The 20,026-nt window shown below is 44.5% G+C and overlaps 2 protein-coding genes across 2 annotated transcripts; one reads left to right on the forward strand and one right to left on the reverse strand.

Moving 5' to 3' along the window:
• Positions 1–891: 891 nt before the first annotated feature.
• LOC133341808 (histamine H2 receptor-like) lies at positions 892–6,747 on the forward strand. Its single transcript, XM_061550560.1, has 3 exons — positions 892–909; positions 1,988–1,997; positions 5,741–6,747. The coding sequence occupies exons 1-3, from the start codon at positions 892–894 to the stop codon at positions 6,745–6,747; spliced, it is 1,035 nt and encodes a 344-aa protein (XP_061406544.1).
• Positions 6,748–11,591: 4,844 nt separating this feature from the next.
• LOC133343540 (trace amine-associated receptor 9-like) lies at positions 11,592–12,641 on the reverse strand. Its single transcript, XM_061553220.1, has one exon. It carries the CDS (start codon positions 12,639–12,641, stop codon positions 11,592–11,594), a length of 1,050 nt encoding a protein of 349 aa, XP_061409204.1.
• Between the last annotated feature and the right edge of the window lie 7,385 nt (positions 12,642–20,026).

The raw sequence follows: 20,026 nt of genomic DNA on the forward strand, positions 1-20,026 counted from the left end.
CCCCTCACCATTAACACCGGGCGGCCCAGGTGTGAGCATTACCATTTTCGCTGCCCTATAGGGAATAACCTCACCACTCGCAAGGGAGCACAATAATCTCATACGTATTAATATATCAACCAACTAACTATATTAGTTTTAAACTATAATGTAAAAATGTCCACACGTATTATTTTGTATGTACTCTAAGCTGTAATAAAGTTTACATGGAAATTATTCAGTATGTGTGGCCATGAAACTGCGTGTTGCTACGGATGATTGGTGGGTAATATTGGAATTATTTAACATTTAAAAATAAAGATTCTTATTCTTGAGGGGCAATTTGTTTCCAGGGTGACAAAATATAATTATATCTTCCACCCCCAAAATATTGTAAATGAGGGAAGGTACAGGTTTGGAGGGGGTGGTATTATATGCCCCCCTGATGTTAGGTATACACACAAACACACGCACACACCACCCATATATAAAGCAGAGCACAATCTGTGCTGTGAGTTCTAAGAGGGTCACTTAAAATGGAAACATAAACACTCCCACCTAGACTCCGAAACACTTCTGAAGGCGTTATCGAGGTAAGACCTGTAAAACCCATGCATGCAGAGAAGGCTTTAACAAGCATAACCGCCTTTTCATTCAATACCCATACATTTTGCCAAATGTTTAACTAAATAATGAGACGTGGGTTATTTGGCCATTGCATGTTTATACTCTTAGTTCTTTCGGTAAAGTCACGTAGGTAATAAAATGAAATTAAAATTAATAAAAACAATAAAATCACGACGTTTTTTTTTTACCTACGTGACTTTACCGAAAGAACTAAGAGTATGAATCCGTGCAGTCACGAAAGCTTCAAATCTAGACATTGCATGTTTGTTTACAGTATATGTCGTAATGGCTTCGCTGAGAATAGTTAGTGTGTATTATTGTATTATTTTGAGGAAGAACGCATGGATCATACAGCAAATGCATGTTAGCCGTCATATCGTATAAGGTCGCACTTATTACACACACAGAGTGGCTTACCACAAAGGAACCACAACACATTGATGATCTCTAGATTTGAAACTTTCGTGACTGCAAGGATTCATACTCTTAGTTCTTTCGGTAAAGTCACGTAGGTAAAAAATGAAATCAAAATTAATAAAAATTAAACAATAAAATCACGACGTTTCGGAGGCAACACAAGTCTCCGTCATCAGGTGGGACCGTCACAGCCGGATTTGCTGCAGCAAATCCGGCTGATGACGGAGACTTGTGTTGCCTCCGAAACGTCGTGATTTTATTGTTTTATTTTTATTAATTTTCATTTCATTTTTTACCTACGTGACTTTACCGAAAGAACTAAGAGTATTGCTGATCTGGTCAAGAAGCATAAAGAAGAATCACGCGAACTCCGGTCATCCTCGCAGCAGCGTCTTTTTTGGCTGGCCATGAAACAAAGACGGTGACCGCATCGCGCGCTTTCAGATGCCCTTCCGCGGTCGTCTGGAATCCTCTTTCTCCTGATATTAGGAAGCCACCGGAGCTATGCCCTTTAAATCTAGACTGAAAACAAAATTCTTTAGAACTGATTTTTGCGTTCAGTTTTTTGTACTTCTCCCGGACCTCCGATTAGCATGTTTGGCTACGTACGGTGCGACAGAAATTCAACATACATACATATCGACTGCTCATTAAAGCGAGTGATCTTAAGCAGAACACGTCTTGACGTACGTACGGTGCGACAGAAGTTCAACGTACTTATACGTACATAGAGAAGGTATTCTGTCCACTGGACGAGACTGGTGATGAAATGACATAACAAGGAGCGAACGTGTCTGCCCGACGGTTACGAACACTTGCGCTGTTGCTCTGGAGACCGGGAGATCGATGATCGATGTTCGGTCGCAGAGTCGATGGTATTCGTCGCGATTTGTCACTTAACACGGTGGACCACGTGACGGCTGCCATTTTCCGCTCCAACTGATGACACCATTGACGAGATCAGATTGCGTGCACGAATGAGATGGGAATGTGGCATTTTTAAAAAAAAGTAAGAACATTGATACTCTTTGGTTCTTTCGGTAAAGTCACGTAGATGAAAATAATAATAATAATAAAATGAAAATAACTATAATTCAATCACGACGTTTCGGAGGCAACACAAGCTTCCGTCATCAGGTGGAACAGCCACAGCAGAATTACTGTCGTGAGAAGTAAATTTTGCTGTGGCTGTTCCACCTGATGACGGAAGCTTGTGTTGCCTCCGAAACGTCGTGATTTAATTTAGTTCTTTTCAGTGTATTTATTTGTATCATTATTTTTATTTTTCATCTACGTGACTTTACCGAAAACTTCAAATCTAGAATTAAAAAACATTTTGCTGTCATTCTTTACATTACTGTAGTACTGAAATAATAATACGATAATATTAATAGGCACTTATGTTACGGAGATTTTTATTTATTTATTATTGATATTTATGTTTTGGGCTGTCATTCTGTAATGCGGTTATTCTGCTCTGATTTCGTTGTATTTTTTCATTTCAGTGTTTGTTTTTTATTTTCTAAAATTTACTGATGAATCACGTCACTCTTGCAGCGGGTCAATACTGGTCTCTTGAATTCTCAGCTGGTGCAAGAAAATAAACTGGAATTTAACTTTCAAAAATCGAATGACATTCCAATTTGAATACAGTGCAGCGATAATAAAATTGAAAAATAGGAAATATTTACGTCACTTTTAAAGTCATTTTTAAAATGTGCTTTTTAATCAATGTCCTAATAATGCGTGCTGTTTGCTCTACGTGAAAATACTTCATTAATGAATGACCATTGAAAATGTTTTTCTGTTTCAGGAAAAATAATTAATATATTACTCAAAATCCATCACATATGGACAAGTAACATTTATATTCTTGGTTATTTCCCTTCTACGTGACTTTACCGAAAGAACCAAGAATATGAATCCCTGCAGTCACGAAAGCTTTAAATCGAAAAGTAACATTTAGTTTGTAAGATTTTGACAAAGACGGACACAATATACAAATATCCTCCAACAAGCAGTATGGCCTGGTGGGGCAGGTGCTGTTAGACAAAGATTAGTAGCACCGTGCTGAGGCTACGAAGGTATCTCAATACACACCCGCCCACCTTTGTCTCTCCGTCTCTCGTGTCTATGACCACCGCACACTCACACCTGCAGGTATTACTCATTTTAGGACCAGCACACCCTGAAAATACCCAGTCCAGAAACGCATGGTGACAATTTTCAAACACGGGCAAAGGCAAACATCACAATTTGGCCTCCATTGACTGTTGTAGCGAGGCAAGTGCTGTTGGCGAACACCTATTAAGGCCTGGCACGCAAGGCCCTTGGTATAGCCAAGGCCGTTTTTACAAAATGCTGAAGTTGACACCGTCAGTGTATCGAGTTCTCTGTTTTTTATTGCACGCTTTAATTTAACTCACTCTGTCTGTTGTTGTTGTATCCTCAAATGTTGTAACTAAATTTTAACCCACTTCCCAATGTGGTATCGACTGCAAACTTGGTATACTTATGTCATACTGATGACAATACTATATTCTATCATAAAAAATAAAATATACATGTATTTTTAAACATTATTGTTTAGATGTTATGTTTCGGCTTAGCTCTAATTGTCCACGCTCAACTGACGTTGGCTGTAATTGGCCACGGTCCCTTACGTTATGGCAAGCTTCGGGGCCATTTCCTGGAGTTGTGAAATTCTTCCATTGCTAGTACGGTACATTTCATTGAAGCGTGTTGAAAAAAAAGTTTTTTTTTAATATTACTTATTTTAGGCTAAGTTGACCTAGTGGAACACAGCTCTGGCATCAGACAGCGATCAATTTCCATAAGAGGTAATATTTGACTTGCCCTCGTTATCAGCCCGAGTGTGGGCTGTACGAATTGGGCCGCGTCTAGAGTATTTCCTTTCCGAAAAAAAAACGTCACAATCAAATTAATTCGTACTCTTAGGTTTTTTCGGTAAAGTCACGTAGGTAAAAATAATGATAATAAAATAAAATAATAATAAATGAAAATAACTCAATTAAATCACGACGTTTCGGAAGCAACACAAGCCTCCGTCAACAGGTGTAACTGCTCCAATAAAATTATTGTAGCGTGTGAATCATTTTACTGGAGCAGTTACACCTGATGATGGAGGCTTGTGTTGCTTCTGAAACGTCGTGATTTAATGTAGTTATTTTCACTTATTATTATTTTATTATTATTATGTTTACCTACGTGACTTTACCGAAAAAACCTAAGAGTATGAATCATTGCAGTCACGAAAGCTTCAAATCTCGAAATAAATTCGTCTTCCCAGAGTAGGCTTGCCACCTGCTCGGGGTTTTCCAATATTGTCCTCTTGTTGAGGTAGCTGCTTCTGTAAGTCTCCCCGTTCCACTAAAAGTCAAGAATGTTGCGAAGCTGCGTAACAATACGTACACCATACTCTTTGGTTCTGTCGGTAAAGTCACGTAGATAGACAAATAACTAATAAATCACGAAGTTTCGATAGCAACACAAGCCATCGGCTTCGACAGGTGAAACAACACAGCAGGCGGACTGCTGATGCAGGAGGAAATGTAGCGAGAGAGCCACCGCAAAAAAAACAGAGGCCACATACGCCTGTGGTGGGCACAACCCAAGGGCAAGTGGGCGGGCCTAGGGATGGAAATTGCAAGTAAATGCAGGATCGCAGAGCTCGCACACCTCGGCCGAGGGGGGGAGGGAGGGGAGGGGGAGGGGCCACCGCAACGGGCGAGAGGGAGAGGGTGAAATTTACAGAAGGAACAAGGTGATAGAGAAAGAAAAAATATATCAAACTTAGGAAACTTAAAAATGTAATGCAGCTCAGAGAGTCACACAACAGTTAACACTTTATCTCGTTGATCAACGTCCTTCCAAAGATTGCTAAATTTTGCATCCATCTTCTCGGTTGAAGTCATGTCTGAGTTGTGTGGAAATCTTCCCCGTAGAGGTGGCTCAATCTTAAATTTCGATTTAAAGCTTTCGTGACTGCAGGGATTCGTCTTCTTGGTTCTTTCGGTAAAGTCACGTAGAAGGGAAGTAATAAAATAATAAAAATACAACATAATATGTTTTATTACTTATTATGTTATTACTTATTATTATTTTATTACTTCCCTTCTACGTGACTTTACCGAAAGAACCAAGAAGATGGTTCAATCTTAATTGGAACATTTGCGAGCTCTGCGATCTTGCATTTTCTTGCAAATTCCATCCCTAACCCCAAGCACGTATGTGGCGTCTGGCTTGCGGTGGCTCTCTCCCGCTACATTTCCTCCCGCCTCAGCAGTCAGCCTGCTGTTGTTTCACCTGTCGAAGACGATGGCTTGTGTTGCTATCGAAACGTCCTGATGTATTCGTTATTTGTCTACCTACGTGACTTTACCGAAAGAACCAAAGAGTATGAATTCCTGCAGTCGCGAAAGCTTCAAATCAATACGTACACCGCTCAAGACAACGCATTTGCACGCAACAGCGGTCATGCAGTTGCCACGTGCTCTTCCAGTGCAGCATTGTTGAGATGCGTATCCTCCCTCCTCTCCCATTTCTCCCGTTATTTTGTACCTCAGAAGGTGGCAACCGCAGCACCTCTACTCGCCCCCCTCAAGACCACTCCCAATGTCACCACCGCCGGACGTTCCAACTCTCCTTTCTCCTCGCAACCAAACGACTGACGCCAACCGCTCGGCCACCACCGCCGCCGCCGCCTCAATGTCGCCGTCCGAGCGGCTGGTGGCCCTCTCCGTCATGACCACACTCATCGCGTGCACCATCGCGGGAAACCTCCTGGTCGTGGCGTTCATCGCCTACTTCAGGCACCTGCAGACCCGCACCAACGCGTTCGCCCTGTCGCTGGCCCTCGCCGACTTCCTCGTGGGCCTCCTCATCATGCCCTACAGCACCATGCGCAGCGTCGACGGCTGCTGGCCCTACGGCGGCGTCTTCTGCAGGGTGCACACGTGGCTCGACTTCTCCCTCACCACCTCGTCCGTCGTCCACCTCTGCTGCATCTCGTACGACCGCTACGTGGCCGTGGCCGACCCGCTGCGCTACCCCCAGCGGGTGACGCGGCGCGCCGTGGCCCTCCTCCTGCTCTGCTGCTGGCTCAGCGTGCCCGTCTACTCGTGGCCCGTAATGAGCGGCTGGTACAGCGTCGGCGTGCCGGACGGCCCCGGCGCCTTCGCGGGCTGCCGGGAAGTTTGCCCCGTGTCGGTGAGCGCGGCCTTCGGTCTGGCCAACATGCTGTGCGCCTACGCGGCGCCGATGCTCCTCATGTCGCTCACCTACGCCAAGATCTACCGGCTCGCGAGGGCCCAGGCGCGCAAGATCGACGCCGCCACCGCGGGCCTCAGGCGGCGGGGCCCAGCCGACGGGGTCGACGGCGACGGCCGGCGGTGGAAGGCGGCGATGAGGCGGGAGCACAACGCCACCAAGACGCTGGGCATCATCGCGGGTGTCTTCGTCCTCTGCTGGGTGCCTTATTTTGTCCTCTCGGCCACCGACTCGATGCTGGACGACGCGACGAGACGCGCCGCGGCCGACATCTCCAACTGGCTCACGTACGTCAACTCGACGCTCAACCCGGTGCTCATCGTCGCCCTCAACCGCTCGTTCCGCAACGCGTTCAGGGCCACGGTGGCCTGCAGGGTGTTCGCGCCGGGCTTCCGCGCCACTGACCTCTTCAACTACGACGACTCGGAACGCTGAGGGCCGTTTCCACTCCCTCCACCCCCCCGTTCCCGTACCCGGACCCTACCCGAAATGAGTGACAAACGGTTACTCACCAGTGACTCACGGCCTACCTGTACCCGTACCCGGCCACACCAGGGTCGCAAACGGGTACCCGTACCCGGCCGGGTACGGGTAGCCGGGTATCGGGTAGGGTACGGGTATCGGGTACCCGGTTGCGACCTCTGATTGGGATGTGTGGGCCAGCTATCATCAAATCGGAGTTTGACTGCAGATGGGAGGAAATCGCGTGCAATGAGTTTCAGAATCGATATCAATCAATGAATCAATGACATTGTTGCGCCTCTATTGATTTACCATTAATTGTCAATATTTTTGTGCATTATTAACATCGTGTAAATCAGTTCATGTGCTGGATACGATTCCATGTGGCGAAGTTCAAATAACTGAGAATGATGATGATGATGAAGGATACGTGTGCGTTGAAAGATTTTTCAAAAAGTCTATTTATTGACTTATTCATATTCGATCTTGATTTGAAGCTTTCGTGACTGCAGGAATCCATACTCTTTGATTCTTCCAACAGTGGCTGATGATGATTCCGTGCACGGACGCATCGATGAACACAGAATCCTCATGCTTGCGTTGAATCGCACTTGCATGAGGACCGATGTTTTTTTTTTTCTGTCGTAGATGATACGACAAGTTGTATTGATCCTTGCAGCCACTAGTGGCCGCTACAATCACCACAATGTTTCAAATGAATCGCATCTTGAATCGAATCACCCCACCGTGAATTGCACCGAATTGCCTGGGGAGCTCAGAGTTGCATGCTTTATCTGCTGTACATAATGTGTAATATTTACAAAAAGATACGTATATGAATCTATCATATTACAATACCAAACAGCTTTAAATGATATATGCTTTGTCAAAAGAGTTGTGAACATTCTTGCAATAAAATATTTTAATTCCCTGTTGCAGGAGTCCCGATTGTACATCGCTGTGATTGACAGCCCATGAGCCCAGTATGTTTAACGTATTCTCAGCAGTACAGGATGCACTCTTTTCCCCCGAATATTAAAGAGATCGTTAGGGGTGCGTCTTATAATCCAGAGAATACATTGCCTTTGAGACGAAGATGCATTGTAATCTACATCATGGGACCTCCTTTGCCAGTCCCAAAATATCAGAATAGGTTTTTCCCTTTTTTCTGGCAACAAAACAGGCGTTGAGATTTACACCATTGGAACCTCATTTGCCAGTAAAAATATGATGATTGGTTTTTTACTCTTCTATCTGGCAACAAAACTGACACCTTTTTTTACAAGGAGTCATGTTTACATTAGACCACAATACCTGCAGTCATAATGCAAACAAAAAACATAACTCTGATAATGTGCACTGTCCTTGAAGTTGATTGGTCCGTGTGCCTTTTGGTGTCATCTGGTCCAACCCATGTGAGACTAGGCTCTAAGGAAAGCTGTCTCGGGTGTGGACCAATCAACTTCAAGGACAGTGCACATTATCAGAGTTATGTTTTTTGTTTGCATTGTGACTGCAGGTATTGTGGTCTATGTAAACATTACTCCTTGTAAAAAAAGGTGTCAGTTTTGTTGCCAGATAGAATGGTAAAAAACCAATTATCAGGCGTTGAGATGTTAAAACACCAAACTGAAACATTTTACAAGGAATCATGTCTGCATTAACAACAATGATTGTGGTCAGAATGCAAAAAAAACACACTCTGATAATATATGCATTGTCTTTGAAACTGATTGGTCCACACCAGAGACAGCTTTCTTTTGAGCCACGTCTCAAACGGTGTCAGACCAGAGGAGGTCCCATGATGTAGCTGCTCACCCCGAGCTCTCATTACTCTGATAGTGCATTGTCTTTGTGCTATACACATTTTGGCGTCCTCTGGTCTAACACCGTTTTGAGACGAGGCTCCAAAAAAAGCTGTCTCTGGTGTGGACCAATCAGTTTCAAAGACAATGCAAATATTATAAGAGTTTTTTTTATTTTATTTTGACCACAAGTATTGTGGTTAACGCAGACATGATTCCTTGTAAAATGTTTCAGTTTGGTGTTTTAACATCTTAACACCTGTTTTGTTGCCAGAAAAGAAGGCGAAACCCTATTCTCATTGTAATCTAGTTGTTCAGTCAGAGGCCACACATACAGTTATAACCCCAGGTGTTGTGGGTTAATTGACATTACAGATTCACCAATTGTGTTGCTCACTCTGCCACCTTGCTGTGTTTTAGCCACCCCACGCTCCACTCGTTGTTGTGAGCGTCGCTCTTCCGCCCTCCGTTGTTGCTGGAGGGCGACTGCCTCGATCTGCCCAGTAGCAGCGTCCTTCACGAGGCTCCTCCACAGAGACCGATCTTGATACCACTGGTACCAGTCGCCGACAAGGCCACTCATGTCAAAGTTCACCTGCACCACAGCAGCCTATCTCCCTCTTCAGCCCGATCCTTTGCCCGTTGAGCCCCCTCCATCCGGTCAAACAGAAGCTGCTTGGTCATGCGGTGGCTGGACGTGTGGGCTACGTGATCCAGCCAACGCAGACTCACCTGTCAGAGGAGCCCACCCATGGGACTGTGTCTATATCTGATCTATGAGCTTCGCAATCCAGCTTGGTTCAGCCCAAGATGGGTCAAGATGGGTCATACGCAGGTCAAACTGACAATTCTGCAGGTGTTTATTGCAAAAAGCAATGAATCTCAGTGGATGAATAAGGGGCCGTCCATAAATGACGTCACGCACCTAGGGGGCGGGGGGGGTCAGACATTTGTGACGATGTGTGACGAGGGGGGGGGGTGAGAAATGTGACGTCACGTAAAAATGCGCAACTTTCAATAAATATAGACAACACGTTCTGGTTAATTAAATAGACGTTTTGATAAATGTTTTCTCCGACAACATCTGAGTGTAGTTTAAAGCAATTTGACGCATGTTTATTTTGTTTTGGAGAGGGGGGGGGGCAGAGCTTTGTGACGTCATATTTGAGGGGGGGGAGTCTGACTTTTTATGACGCCGTGTGACAAGGGGGGGCTGGGGTCAGAAATCGTCCAAAAACGCGTGACGTCATTTATGGACGGCCCCTAAACACGCAGAAGTGATTCACATAATCTTTAGTGAAGATTTACAACGATTTCACGGGTTAACAATCTCAAACATGTGACACAAAACACAAACACAACTCCTTAAATAAAACAGATGATTGATTGCATTACATTCATTATTTAGCTGATTAATATTTTTATTTGTAGCGTCCATTTTCTAAATTCTACTTTGCTGCGTTCGAGTTCTTTATTACTGTCGGTAGATGGCAGGGCAGCATCTTGGGTTGCCCACACATTCGATACACGCGCGGGTCTTCTTCAGACACTCACGTTTCCTCTCACACGTGAACCACTCGCTCGCTAAGGAACTGGCCAAACATCCCGTGGCAGGAACCTCCTGAAAGAGAGTCTTGAGTAGAGTTGCCACCTCCGGAGGTACAAAGAACAACAGCCGTGGCATATAATAGCAAGAAAAAATATGATAATTGTTTTTTTACCCTTCCATCTGGCAACAAAACTGACACCTTTTTTACAAGGCGCACGTGCGCCTTTTGGCGTCATCTGATCCAACCCATGTGAGACTAGGCTCTAAGGAAAGCTGTCTCGGGTGTGGAGCAATCAACTTCAAGGACAGTGCACATGATCAGAGTTATTTTTTTGTTTGCATTATGACTGCAAGTATTGTGGTCTATGCAAACATGACTCCTTGTAAAAAAGGTGTCAGTTTTGTTGCCAGATTGAAGGGTAAAAAAACGATTATCATATTTTTTACTGGCAAATGAGATTCAAATGGAAGAAAAAATATGTCGCCAATGCCCCGGAGCGAACTACTGCAAAAATGTATTGTCACTGGTGGTACATTGTTATGATGATTATTGTCACGCAAATGACTAAAAAAACTTGTAATGCTCCGGGAAGACTTACAGATTTCCCAGGACAACAACAGCTGCTGCTGCTGCCTCCTCATCATGAGGACGATCCTGGAAAAACCAGGACAGGTGGTAAACCTATAGTCTTGAGACTGACTGAGGGCTTTCCTTGGGTAAAATTGGCCCTTATTACTTAAATTATTATACCAACACTTGCCCTATACAATCGTTCAATATTTCGCTCATTTGTATACTGTATACCTCTGCATTCAATAAATATATATGCATGTGTACGTCTCAAAGCTGCGGGCTGGTTAAAAATAAACATTAAATACACATTTTTTTATTTAAAGCTTTCGTGACTGCAGGGATTCATATTCCTGGTTCTTTCGGTAAAGTCACGTAGAAGGGAAAAAAGTGGCGTTTTTTTCTTAACGCCACTTTTTTCAAATTTTCTTGCTGTGGATTTCACACCTGATGATGATTGCTTGTGTTGCAGTCGAAACGTCGTGAGAATTGTATTGTTTTATATTTGTATTATTTTATTATTTCCCTTCTACGTGACTTTACCGAAATAACCAAGAATATTAAATACACATATTATGTATTTCCCCCCTTACAGTATTCAGTTATTAACACGTAGGCTTTTTGGGTAAGATCGCTTGAATATAAATGTGTCGTGAAACCCGGCACCATCAAATGATGCTAGTTACAATTACTGCCGAAACGTCGTACTCGAAATGTAAACGTTGTGGGTTTACTCTCCAACGCATCTGTGTTGCTGTGCTAGTAACGAATTGGCACCTTCTGTTTTCCGCGACAAACCTTTCCAATAAGGCTTCGTCGGGTGGTGGCGGGTTTCACGACGCATTTACATTTACGCGAGACAACCCCGACAACTCTCCATTGTGGACAATATTCAGTGTCCTCCATCCTGAACGGTGGACAATGCGAAATCCCGCTCGGCCAACGTGAAGACCTTCAGGCGCAATATTCGGTGGAAGGCGGTTCTGAAGGGGCGATTGAAGCAGGCGTAGAGGATGGGGTTGAACGCCGAGCTGATGTAGCCGATCCACAGCGTGACCTGGTACACGTCCGACGCGTAGGCAACAAACTCGAAGACGATGACCGTCACGTTGTAGGGCAGCCAGGACAGCAGGAAGAAAAAGATGATAACTCCCAACGTCTTGGTGGCGTTGTGCTCCCTCCGCATGGCCCTCCACTTGTGCAAGGTGTCCGTGCACGCCGCTGCCTCCTGCCCCCTGCGTCTTGACCCCTCCGAGTTGACCTTCTGCGCTTGCCTCCTGGCGATGGAGTAGATCCTGCCGTACACCAGGACGATGACGACGAGGGATATGAAATAGGGCGAGATGCCGATCACCGCCTGGATGCCGATGTAGACGGAGAACACGCAGTCGTCGGGGCAGCGCACCCGTTGGATGAGCCCCCCCGACACGGCTTTGCTCAGCAAGCTCACGAGGCTGGGCGATGAGAAGAGCGCCGATCCGAGCCAACACAGCAGCAGCATCGCCGCCATCGTCTTCCTCGTGACCCTGGCGCCATAACGCAGCGGGTCACTGATGGCCACGTAGCGCTCGAAGGCGATGCAGGTGATGTGGAAGATGGACGAGTTGGTGAACATGTAGTCGAGGAAGTGGTGCGCGTTGCAGAAGGCGCCGGCGCAGAACCAGCATCGGTAGGCGGTCTTCATGACGGCGAAGGGCATGATGACGAGGCCCACGAGGAAGTCGGAGAGAGCCAGGGAGAGAGCGAGCGTCGTCGAGAAGGTCTGCAGCTGCTTGAAGAACGCGATGGAGCAGATGATGAGAAGGTTGCCCAGCACCGTGGCCACGATGAAGGAGGACAGGAGGATCACCACGGCGCACAGATTCGTCGGCGTCAGGCTGGGACCCGTGCAGTTGTATCCGTGGTAGAGCTCCGCGCAGCGATTGCCGGTGTTGTTGTACATGTCACGGTCAAGTTTGCCACGAGGTTATCAAGAGCGGACGGGGTGCCTTTTAAAAAAAAAATAGATTTGTTGAGAAGTATTTCATCGGCGTGGAAATTCAATTGAAATGCCTTCGCTTGCTGTCGTGTGCCGCGACTCGCATGGCGTGTTGAGCGATGTTGCGCCGGTCGCACCACGAGAATGAGCGAGCTGTTCAACACCCGAGCATCGTCAGAGTTTCCTCGCGCAAATCAACGTCGCCTTTTTTGTGTTGTTCTTCGAGATGGCCTGGAGAGCGGAGGAACGCACGTCCGAGATTTACGACATTTCGAAAGCAACATCGTTTTCAACGCCGTATGCGCCATCAATATTATTACACCGTCTTACAAGAGGCCGTCCATAAATGACGTCACGCGATTTTGGACGATTTTTGACCCCTCCCTCGTCACACTGCACCCCTCAAAATGACTTCATAAAGCTCTGCCCTCCCCCCCCCAAAAAAAACCATGCTTCAAATCGCTTTAAACTATTGTCATTGTAGTGCGTATTTAATGTGGCGCTGCACTCTGATGTTGTAGGAGAAAACATTTATTAAAAAGTCTTATTAACTTAAGTAGAACGTGTTGTCTATTATAATAATAATAGGGTTTTCCCCTTTTGTCTGGCCTTTTTACAAGGATTCATGTCTACATTAACCACAATACTTGCAGTCAAAATGCAAACAAAAAACATGTGTTTTTCATACTTATTTAAAGTTGCGCATTTTGATGGGACGTCACATTTCTCAACCCTCACCCCCCCTCGTCACACATCGTCACAAATGTCTGACCCCCCCCCGCCCCTAGGTGCGTGACGTCATTTATGGACGGCCCCTAATGCGATATCCGTGCGAGTGCAAATGTGTGCGACCAGCAATTGTGTCACCATATTGGCACTGGCAACAAGGTCATGGGGGGGGGGGGGGTGCGTCATACTTTCCGCAACGTCGTATCATCCAGAGCATAAGGCACTATCGGTTTATGTTATTTGCATCATCATGAGTCAATGGTTACTGGTGTGTTGAAATATGTTTGGAGATAATTCTGCTTGGAGCTCGAAAACCACAAGTATTGTTGGGATGAGATCGTTTCAGAGTTAAGTTGCCTAAAGTTGAATTGAAATCTCTGGCCGTGAGAGGGAATCGAACTCGGTTCGTAGCGCAGTGCGCTAACCGCTACACTACCGCTCCCCACACAAATACATAGATTAAATATAAAGATCCTCCATATAGCCTTTAACAAACTTCTAGGGCAAGTGCTGTTCGCGAGCACCTATTAAGGCCGGCACGGCAGACGAGAGGGTGCGTGGTCAACACCTTGCCCGACCGCCTTTGTATCTGTAGTGGTGATGTTTACTACAAACCACACAAGGTTCTCATTTGAGGCTGAGCCGACCTAGGGGGAGGCCCCGGACTGATTCAGATCATCGTCACTGGTGTTGTGATAATCGTCACACACACACAGACGTGCACTGCGCATGGGCGGGTTCACGATTATAAACGTACTCTTTGGTTCTTTCGGTAAAGTCACGTAGTTGGAAATAAATTAAAATAAAACAAATAACGACGTTTCGATCGCAACACAATCAATCATCAGGTGGGAAAACCACAGCAAGAATTTTTTTTTTGTTGAAGTGGGAGAGAGAAAAAAAATTATTGTTGTGGTTTTCCCACCTGATGATAATTGCTTGCGTTGCGATCGAAACGTCGTGATATGTTTAATTTTAATTTATTTCTACCTACGTGATTTTACCGAAAGAACCAAAGAGTATGGATTCCTGCAGTAACGAAAGCTTCAAATCAAGATTCATGATAAACGTTTACGTTTTCATAAATGCGGTAAAACGGATTTCCCCGATGAAATCTCCTCCACAAAACTGGCAAAATGTGTAACCTCCCCGCGGGGGTTTGCCCTTTAGAAGCGCGCACAACAAAAACACAAGCCGGCGTGAGTAGGTTAAACGTTGAGTTTTATAAGGGCACCACGGGGTGACCAGCCCCACCCCTCCCACCCCCCACCCAGCCCCATCCTCCCCACCCAGCCCCTCCCCACCCTCCCCTCCCCACCCAGACCGAAATCATTGTTCATGATTGCTTCATTCAAGTCCAACGCTCTAAACCATACAACATAATAATACTTTAATTTAATATGGCGGTCATTAATCCTAATAGCATCCCACAACGCTGTACATTAATTATATATGCAAGGACCACATCCCATTATACAGCCACTACCAACCAAATGACAAACTCCTACGACTACCAAACAAAGCAAATAATGAATAAACTAATCAAGGAATGGCACCAAAAAATGCACTAACAACAACAAAAACAGTTATAGCGTTTAACAAAATAATAAACAACCAATTAGTTATTATTATTTTACAGCCAGTCCAATGACTTCGATGTTTGGCTTTGTCACTCACATTAGGAATCGCAGGTGCATATAATTAATAAATCTATAATATTAATTGTAAACTACTGAAAATAAATTAATAATTGCGTCCAGTTTTGGCAAGGGCGTTGCTCCCCCCCCGCCCCGCAAACTCCACCCATAGGGTTGTCTGTCCATACTTCACCACCCAGGTCCCATTGGTATACCACTCTTTGCCCCTTGATGATGGCGTGACCAGAATTCGAACTCGGGCAGTGCGCTAGCTGCGTCACAACTCCCTATCAGTGCCTGATGAAGCGAGTGCGGGGTCTGTAGCATGATGTTATAAAGGGGCCCTAAATAAAAAAAAACACAAATATTAAAACACATTTTTAACTGGCATAGTAAAGTAATTGTATTTTTCCATTGGCTAGACAGCTAGATAATACGACAAATCGCTAACCTCAAACATCCAGTCGTTCATAAAAGTTGAAGGCCGTATAGTACTATAGTAATAGAGCAAGTGCAGAATCACTGAAACGGAATTGATAGCTTGAAAGCATTTAGCGCGGGGCCATTGAAAGTGCGGGGCACGTAGCTACCACACGTGTAGTAGCTACTACACGTGTGGTAGCTACTACACGTGTAGTAGCTACCACACGTGTAGTAGCTGCCACACGTGCAGCTGCTACACATGCACCTACTACACATGTAGCTTTTGCCACTAGGATCATCCGGCACTACTCCCTATCAATCGGCGCATCAATTACATTTCATTCCTCGGTGGAACGGGTACCCTAAAGGTGTTAATTTACACTCAGCTCTCCATGGATTCGGCAATATTAAAACACATCACGCGAATAGACCGTGTTCCCGCAGGCGGGGAAACCCTTGGGATGACGTCTCGTTGGAAAGGCGGTGACGGGGTGGACAGGTGACAGCAGTTCAGTGCATTTCAGAACTAACGCAGGGAGAGAGGGATAGTGGTGGTGGTGGAGTGGTGGCAGTGGTGGTGGAGGAGTGGTGGCGCAGTGGTTTCGCGAACTTCGCCATGAACCCCTAGGTTCCTAGCCGTGGTCAAATAACCCCCACGATCAGAGGGGTGTGGGGAGGCCCATCAATACAGCAGGGGATTGACAAAAGGGCTGTGGGTGTGAGTGTCCATTTCCCCTAACGTTGTAAAACATGTATACCTTCAACTGCTGTGATATCTGTTTGCATGTTCTGACAATCTGTGTTGCATTGTATTGTGCTCTCGACAATAATAAGTATTACGTTAATAAACCGTTGATCGGAGCCCACATCCCTTCGCCTGCTTGCACTGACCAGTGTGGTGAAGTATGGTCAAACAACAGCCATGACCGACAGAATTCTGGGATACCTTAATCCAGCAGTAAATTGGTACAGGGGCTGGATGTAGATAATGATTAGTAATATTACGTGATAATAATATTACGTAATAATAATGATTATTATGATTTGAAGTTTTCGTGACTGCAGGAATCCATACTCTTTGGTTCTTTCGGTAAAGTCACGTAGGTAGAAAATAAAATAAATGACGACGTTTCGGGCGCAACACAAGCGTCCATCATCAGGTGGCAAAGCTGTCAATCCAATGGGAAAGTTTTCCCACCTGATGGTGGACGCTTGTGTTGTGCCCGAAACGTCGTGATTTTATTATTGTTATTGATGTAAAGGGTAATGCCTATAATTTTGTATATAACAAAAACTCGGCTACAGATAGACATTGAACCAGAAACAGCCATACGTTGGCTGTCGTGCTAATGTGTAAATAGGATATAGAGTACTCTGTGGGTCTTTCGGTAAAGTCACGTAGATAAAAATATATATATAAAAAAAATCACGACGTTTCGATCGCAACACAAGCAATCGTCTTTCAGGTGAAAAAAATACAGCAGGCGGACTGCTGAAGCAGGAATAAATGTAGCGAGAGAGCTACTGCAGCCAGAGGTTATATAGGTTTTATATATCTTCTTGGTTCTTTCGGTAAAGTCACGTAGAATGGAAATAATAAAATAATAAAAATAAAACATAATAAAAAAAATAACCTAATATTATATAATAAAATAATAAAATAATATTATAATATAGGTTTTATATAGGTTTGAGATGGGTACAACCCAAGGGTAAGTGGGCAGGGCTAGAGATGGAATTAGCAAGTACTGTATAGTGTTGTGACCACGAGTGTGTGCGTAAAGCATTTTTTGTTTATTTTGTGTCCAAGTGTAGTGACTGTTCTTTAGTAGCTGTACTGCAAGTGGAAGTCGTCCTTCACAATAACCCTCCTCTCCTCTCTCTCGTCTCCCTCACACCAGCCACGATCAAATTCAATTAATACATTTGATCACTTTATATTTAATTTAACTAATAAACATATAAAAATAGATTTTGTATTAATCATTTTATATGAATACAGTATTTTTGGGTTGTGGAACGAATCATCTGAGTTTCCGTTATTTCTTATGGCCAAATTCGCTTTGATATATTGGATTACGAACACGTTTCCGTAACGAATTATGCTCGCAATCCAAGGTTTTACTGTAAATGTAAGATCGCAGAGCTGGGAATACCTCGGCTATTGTGTTGCTAGAGATTAGCATGTCAATCTGTTAATGTAACCCCACGGCTACGGTGCTGAAGAAGCCATTGCATTGCTCGCGATTAGAGATTAGCTCGTCAATGTGAGACGGCTCCCGCAGCAGCGGCTGTGTTGATGAGAGACATTCAGCCGATTAAACAACGTGCGTGTTTACTCCACAGACCGCAGTAAACACGCACATTGAAGACTTATTGCCTGTAATTAAAACTAAAAGCCGCGAGATTGTGCAGACCACATCGCTCGAGAAGGGGGCGATGGCTCGGGTCGAGGCTAATATTGGAGTGGCAGCCAAAGGTGAAAACGCGTCCGAGTGGACGTTCCCCGCGGAGATGGAACGATGAGATCACCCGGTGCGCGGAAGCAAGACGGATTGTTGGCGTCACGGGATCGTGAAGGGGAAGCCTTCAGCCAGCAGTAGATAGACCATGGCTGGTTATAATGACGACGATGATGGTGATGATACGAGTTTTTCCATTCGACCAAGTTCGAGACTCACACATACCGTCACGTGATGGAATCTTATCCTAAGTGCGATTCATACACAATATAATATTCACGTAAATAAACATCTAAAAGTCTCACCACAATAATAAGTAAGAAATACCCTGTGCGTCTTTCTGTGGATCTGTTTCATTCTCTCCATTGCCCTAGTATTGTTTTTGTTGTTGTATTTACGTCTGATTCTCTCTCTGAGTTTGCGTCTCTTGTTTTCAGTCTTTCTCGTGTTTCTGTCTCCGTGACAGCCTCCTTGACTCTGTGCGTGTCTCTCTGTCTCTCTCCACGTCGCCGTGTGTGTATCTCTCCATCTCTCTTGCTGTAACTGTGCGTCTATCTATCTGTCTGTCTCTATGTGTACCTTCATGCGTGTCTCACTGTGTCGTCCTCTTTATCTCTGTGTCTTTCTCACTGTCGCTGTGTCAGACTGTTTCTCTCGTGTTGGCCATGAGCGGGAATCGAACTTGGGTCGCCGGGTTCGTAGTGCAGCGCGCTACTGCTCCCCACAACCACCACCACCAACCACCACACACACTCACCAACCACTCTCCCATTATACTTAATTTGGAGTTTTCGTGACTGCAGGAATTACTCTTTGGTTCCATTTTCTTGGTTCTTTCGGTAAAGTCACGTAGAAGGGAAGTAATAAAATAATAAAAATAAAACATAACAAAATAAAATAAATTTTTTTTATATTATTTTATTATATTATTATATTATTTTATTATGTTTTATTTTTATTATTTTATTACTTCCCTTCTACGTGACTTTACCGAAAGAACCAAGAAGATGGATCCCTGCAGTCACGAAAGCTTTAAATCGAAATTTACTCTTTGGTTCTTTCGGTAAAGTCACATATAAAGAGAAAATAATAAATTAATTAATTACTAGTATACGACGTTTCGATTGCAACACAAGCAGTCATCATCAGGTATAAATGAAATAGAAACACAAATCTAGTATACTTAGAAATGTATTGTAATACAACAGAGAGTCGGATAACATAACAGTCAACACTCTCCCATTCATTTATTCACTCACTCACCCACTCGCCACACTGGAGGTGACAGCGTACCCACCACCACTCACTCACACAATTACTCAAGAACCCGCGTTAAACTAAACTAATTATATTTCGATTTAAAGCTTTCGCGACTGCAGGGATTCATTCATTTTCTTGGTTCTTTCGGTAAAGTCACGTAGAAGGGAAATAATAAAATAATAAAAATAAAACATAATAAAATAATTCTCACGACGTTTCGGCCACAACGCAAGCAGTCGTCCTCAGGTGAAGAACAGGTCTGTCAGGAAGACATTCAGACGCTGTCTTTCTGACAGACATGTTCTTCACCTGAGGACGGCTGCTTGCGTTGTGGCCGAAACGTCGTGAGAATTATTTTATTGTTTTATTTTTATTATTTTATTATTTCCATTCTACGTGACTTTACCGAAAAAACCAAGAAGATGCAATATTTATATTTTACCAAGTAAGGCCCTCTGAGCTATGTAACTCTTTTTTAGAAGCGACCTGGCCACAAATTATTGCTCAATGAAGTGGCTTATCATGATCTGGAAATGTATAGCAGCGAAATACTCGAATCGCATGTTAATACTAAATGTGGAGGGAAAACCAGAGAACCTGGAGAAAAATTCACGCGACCACAGACACACACACACAAACTCCAAATATACAGCAGGCATCACGGTCGTGATCGAACCCACGACCTCCTCCATACCAGGCGAGGGAGTTAACGTCTCGCTACTGCGGCGCTCACCTATCCACTCACCCACCTACCCACTCACTCACCCACCCACCCACTCACTCACTCACCCACCCACCCACTCACCCACCCACCCACTCACCCACCCACCCACCCACT

This window comes from Lethenteron reissneri, chromosome 2, assembly GCF_015708825.2.
Source record: "Lethenteron reissneri isolate LAM-NWPU_2019-01 chromosome 2, ASM1570882v1, whole genome shotgun sequence".
Taxonomy (NCBI): domain Eukaryota; kingdom Metazoa; phylum Chordata; class Hyperoartia; order Petromyzontiformes; family Petromyzontidae; genus Lethenteron; species Lethenteron reissneri.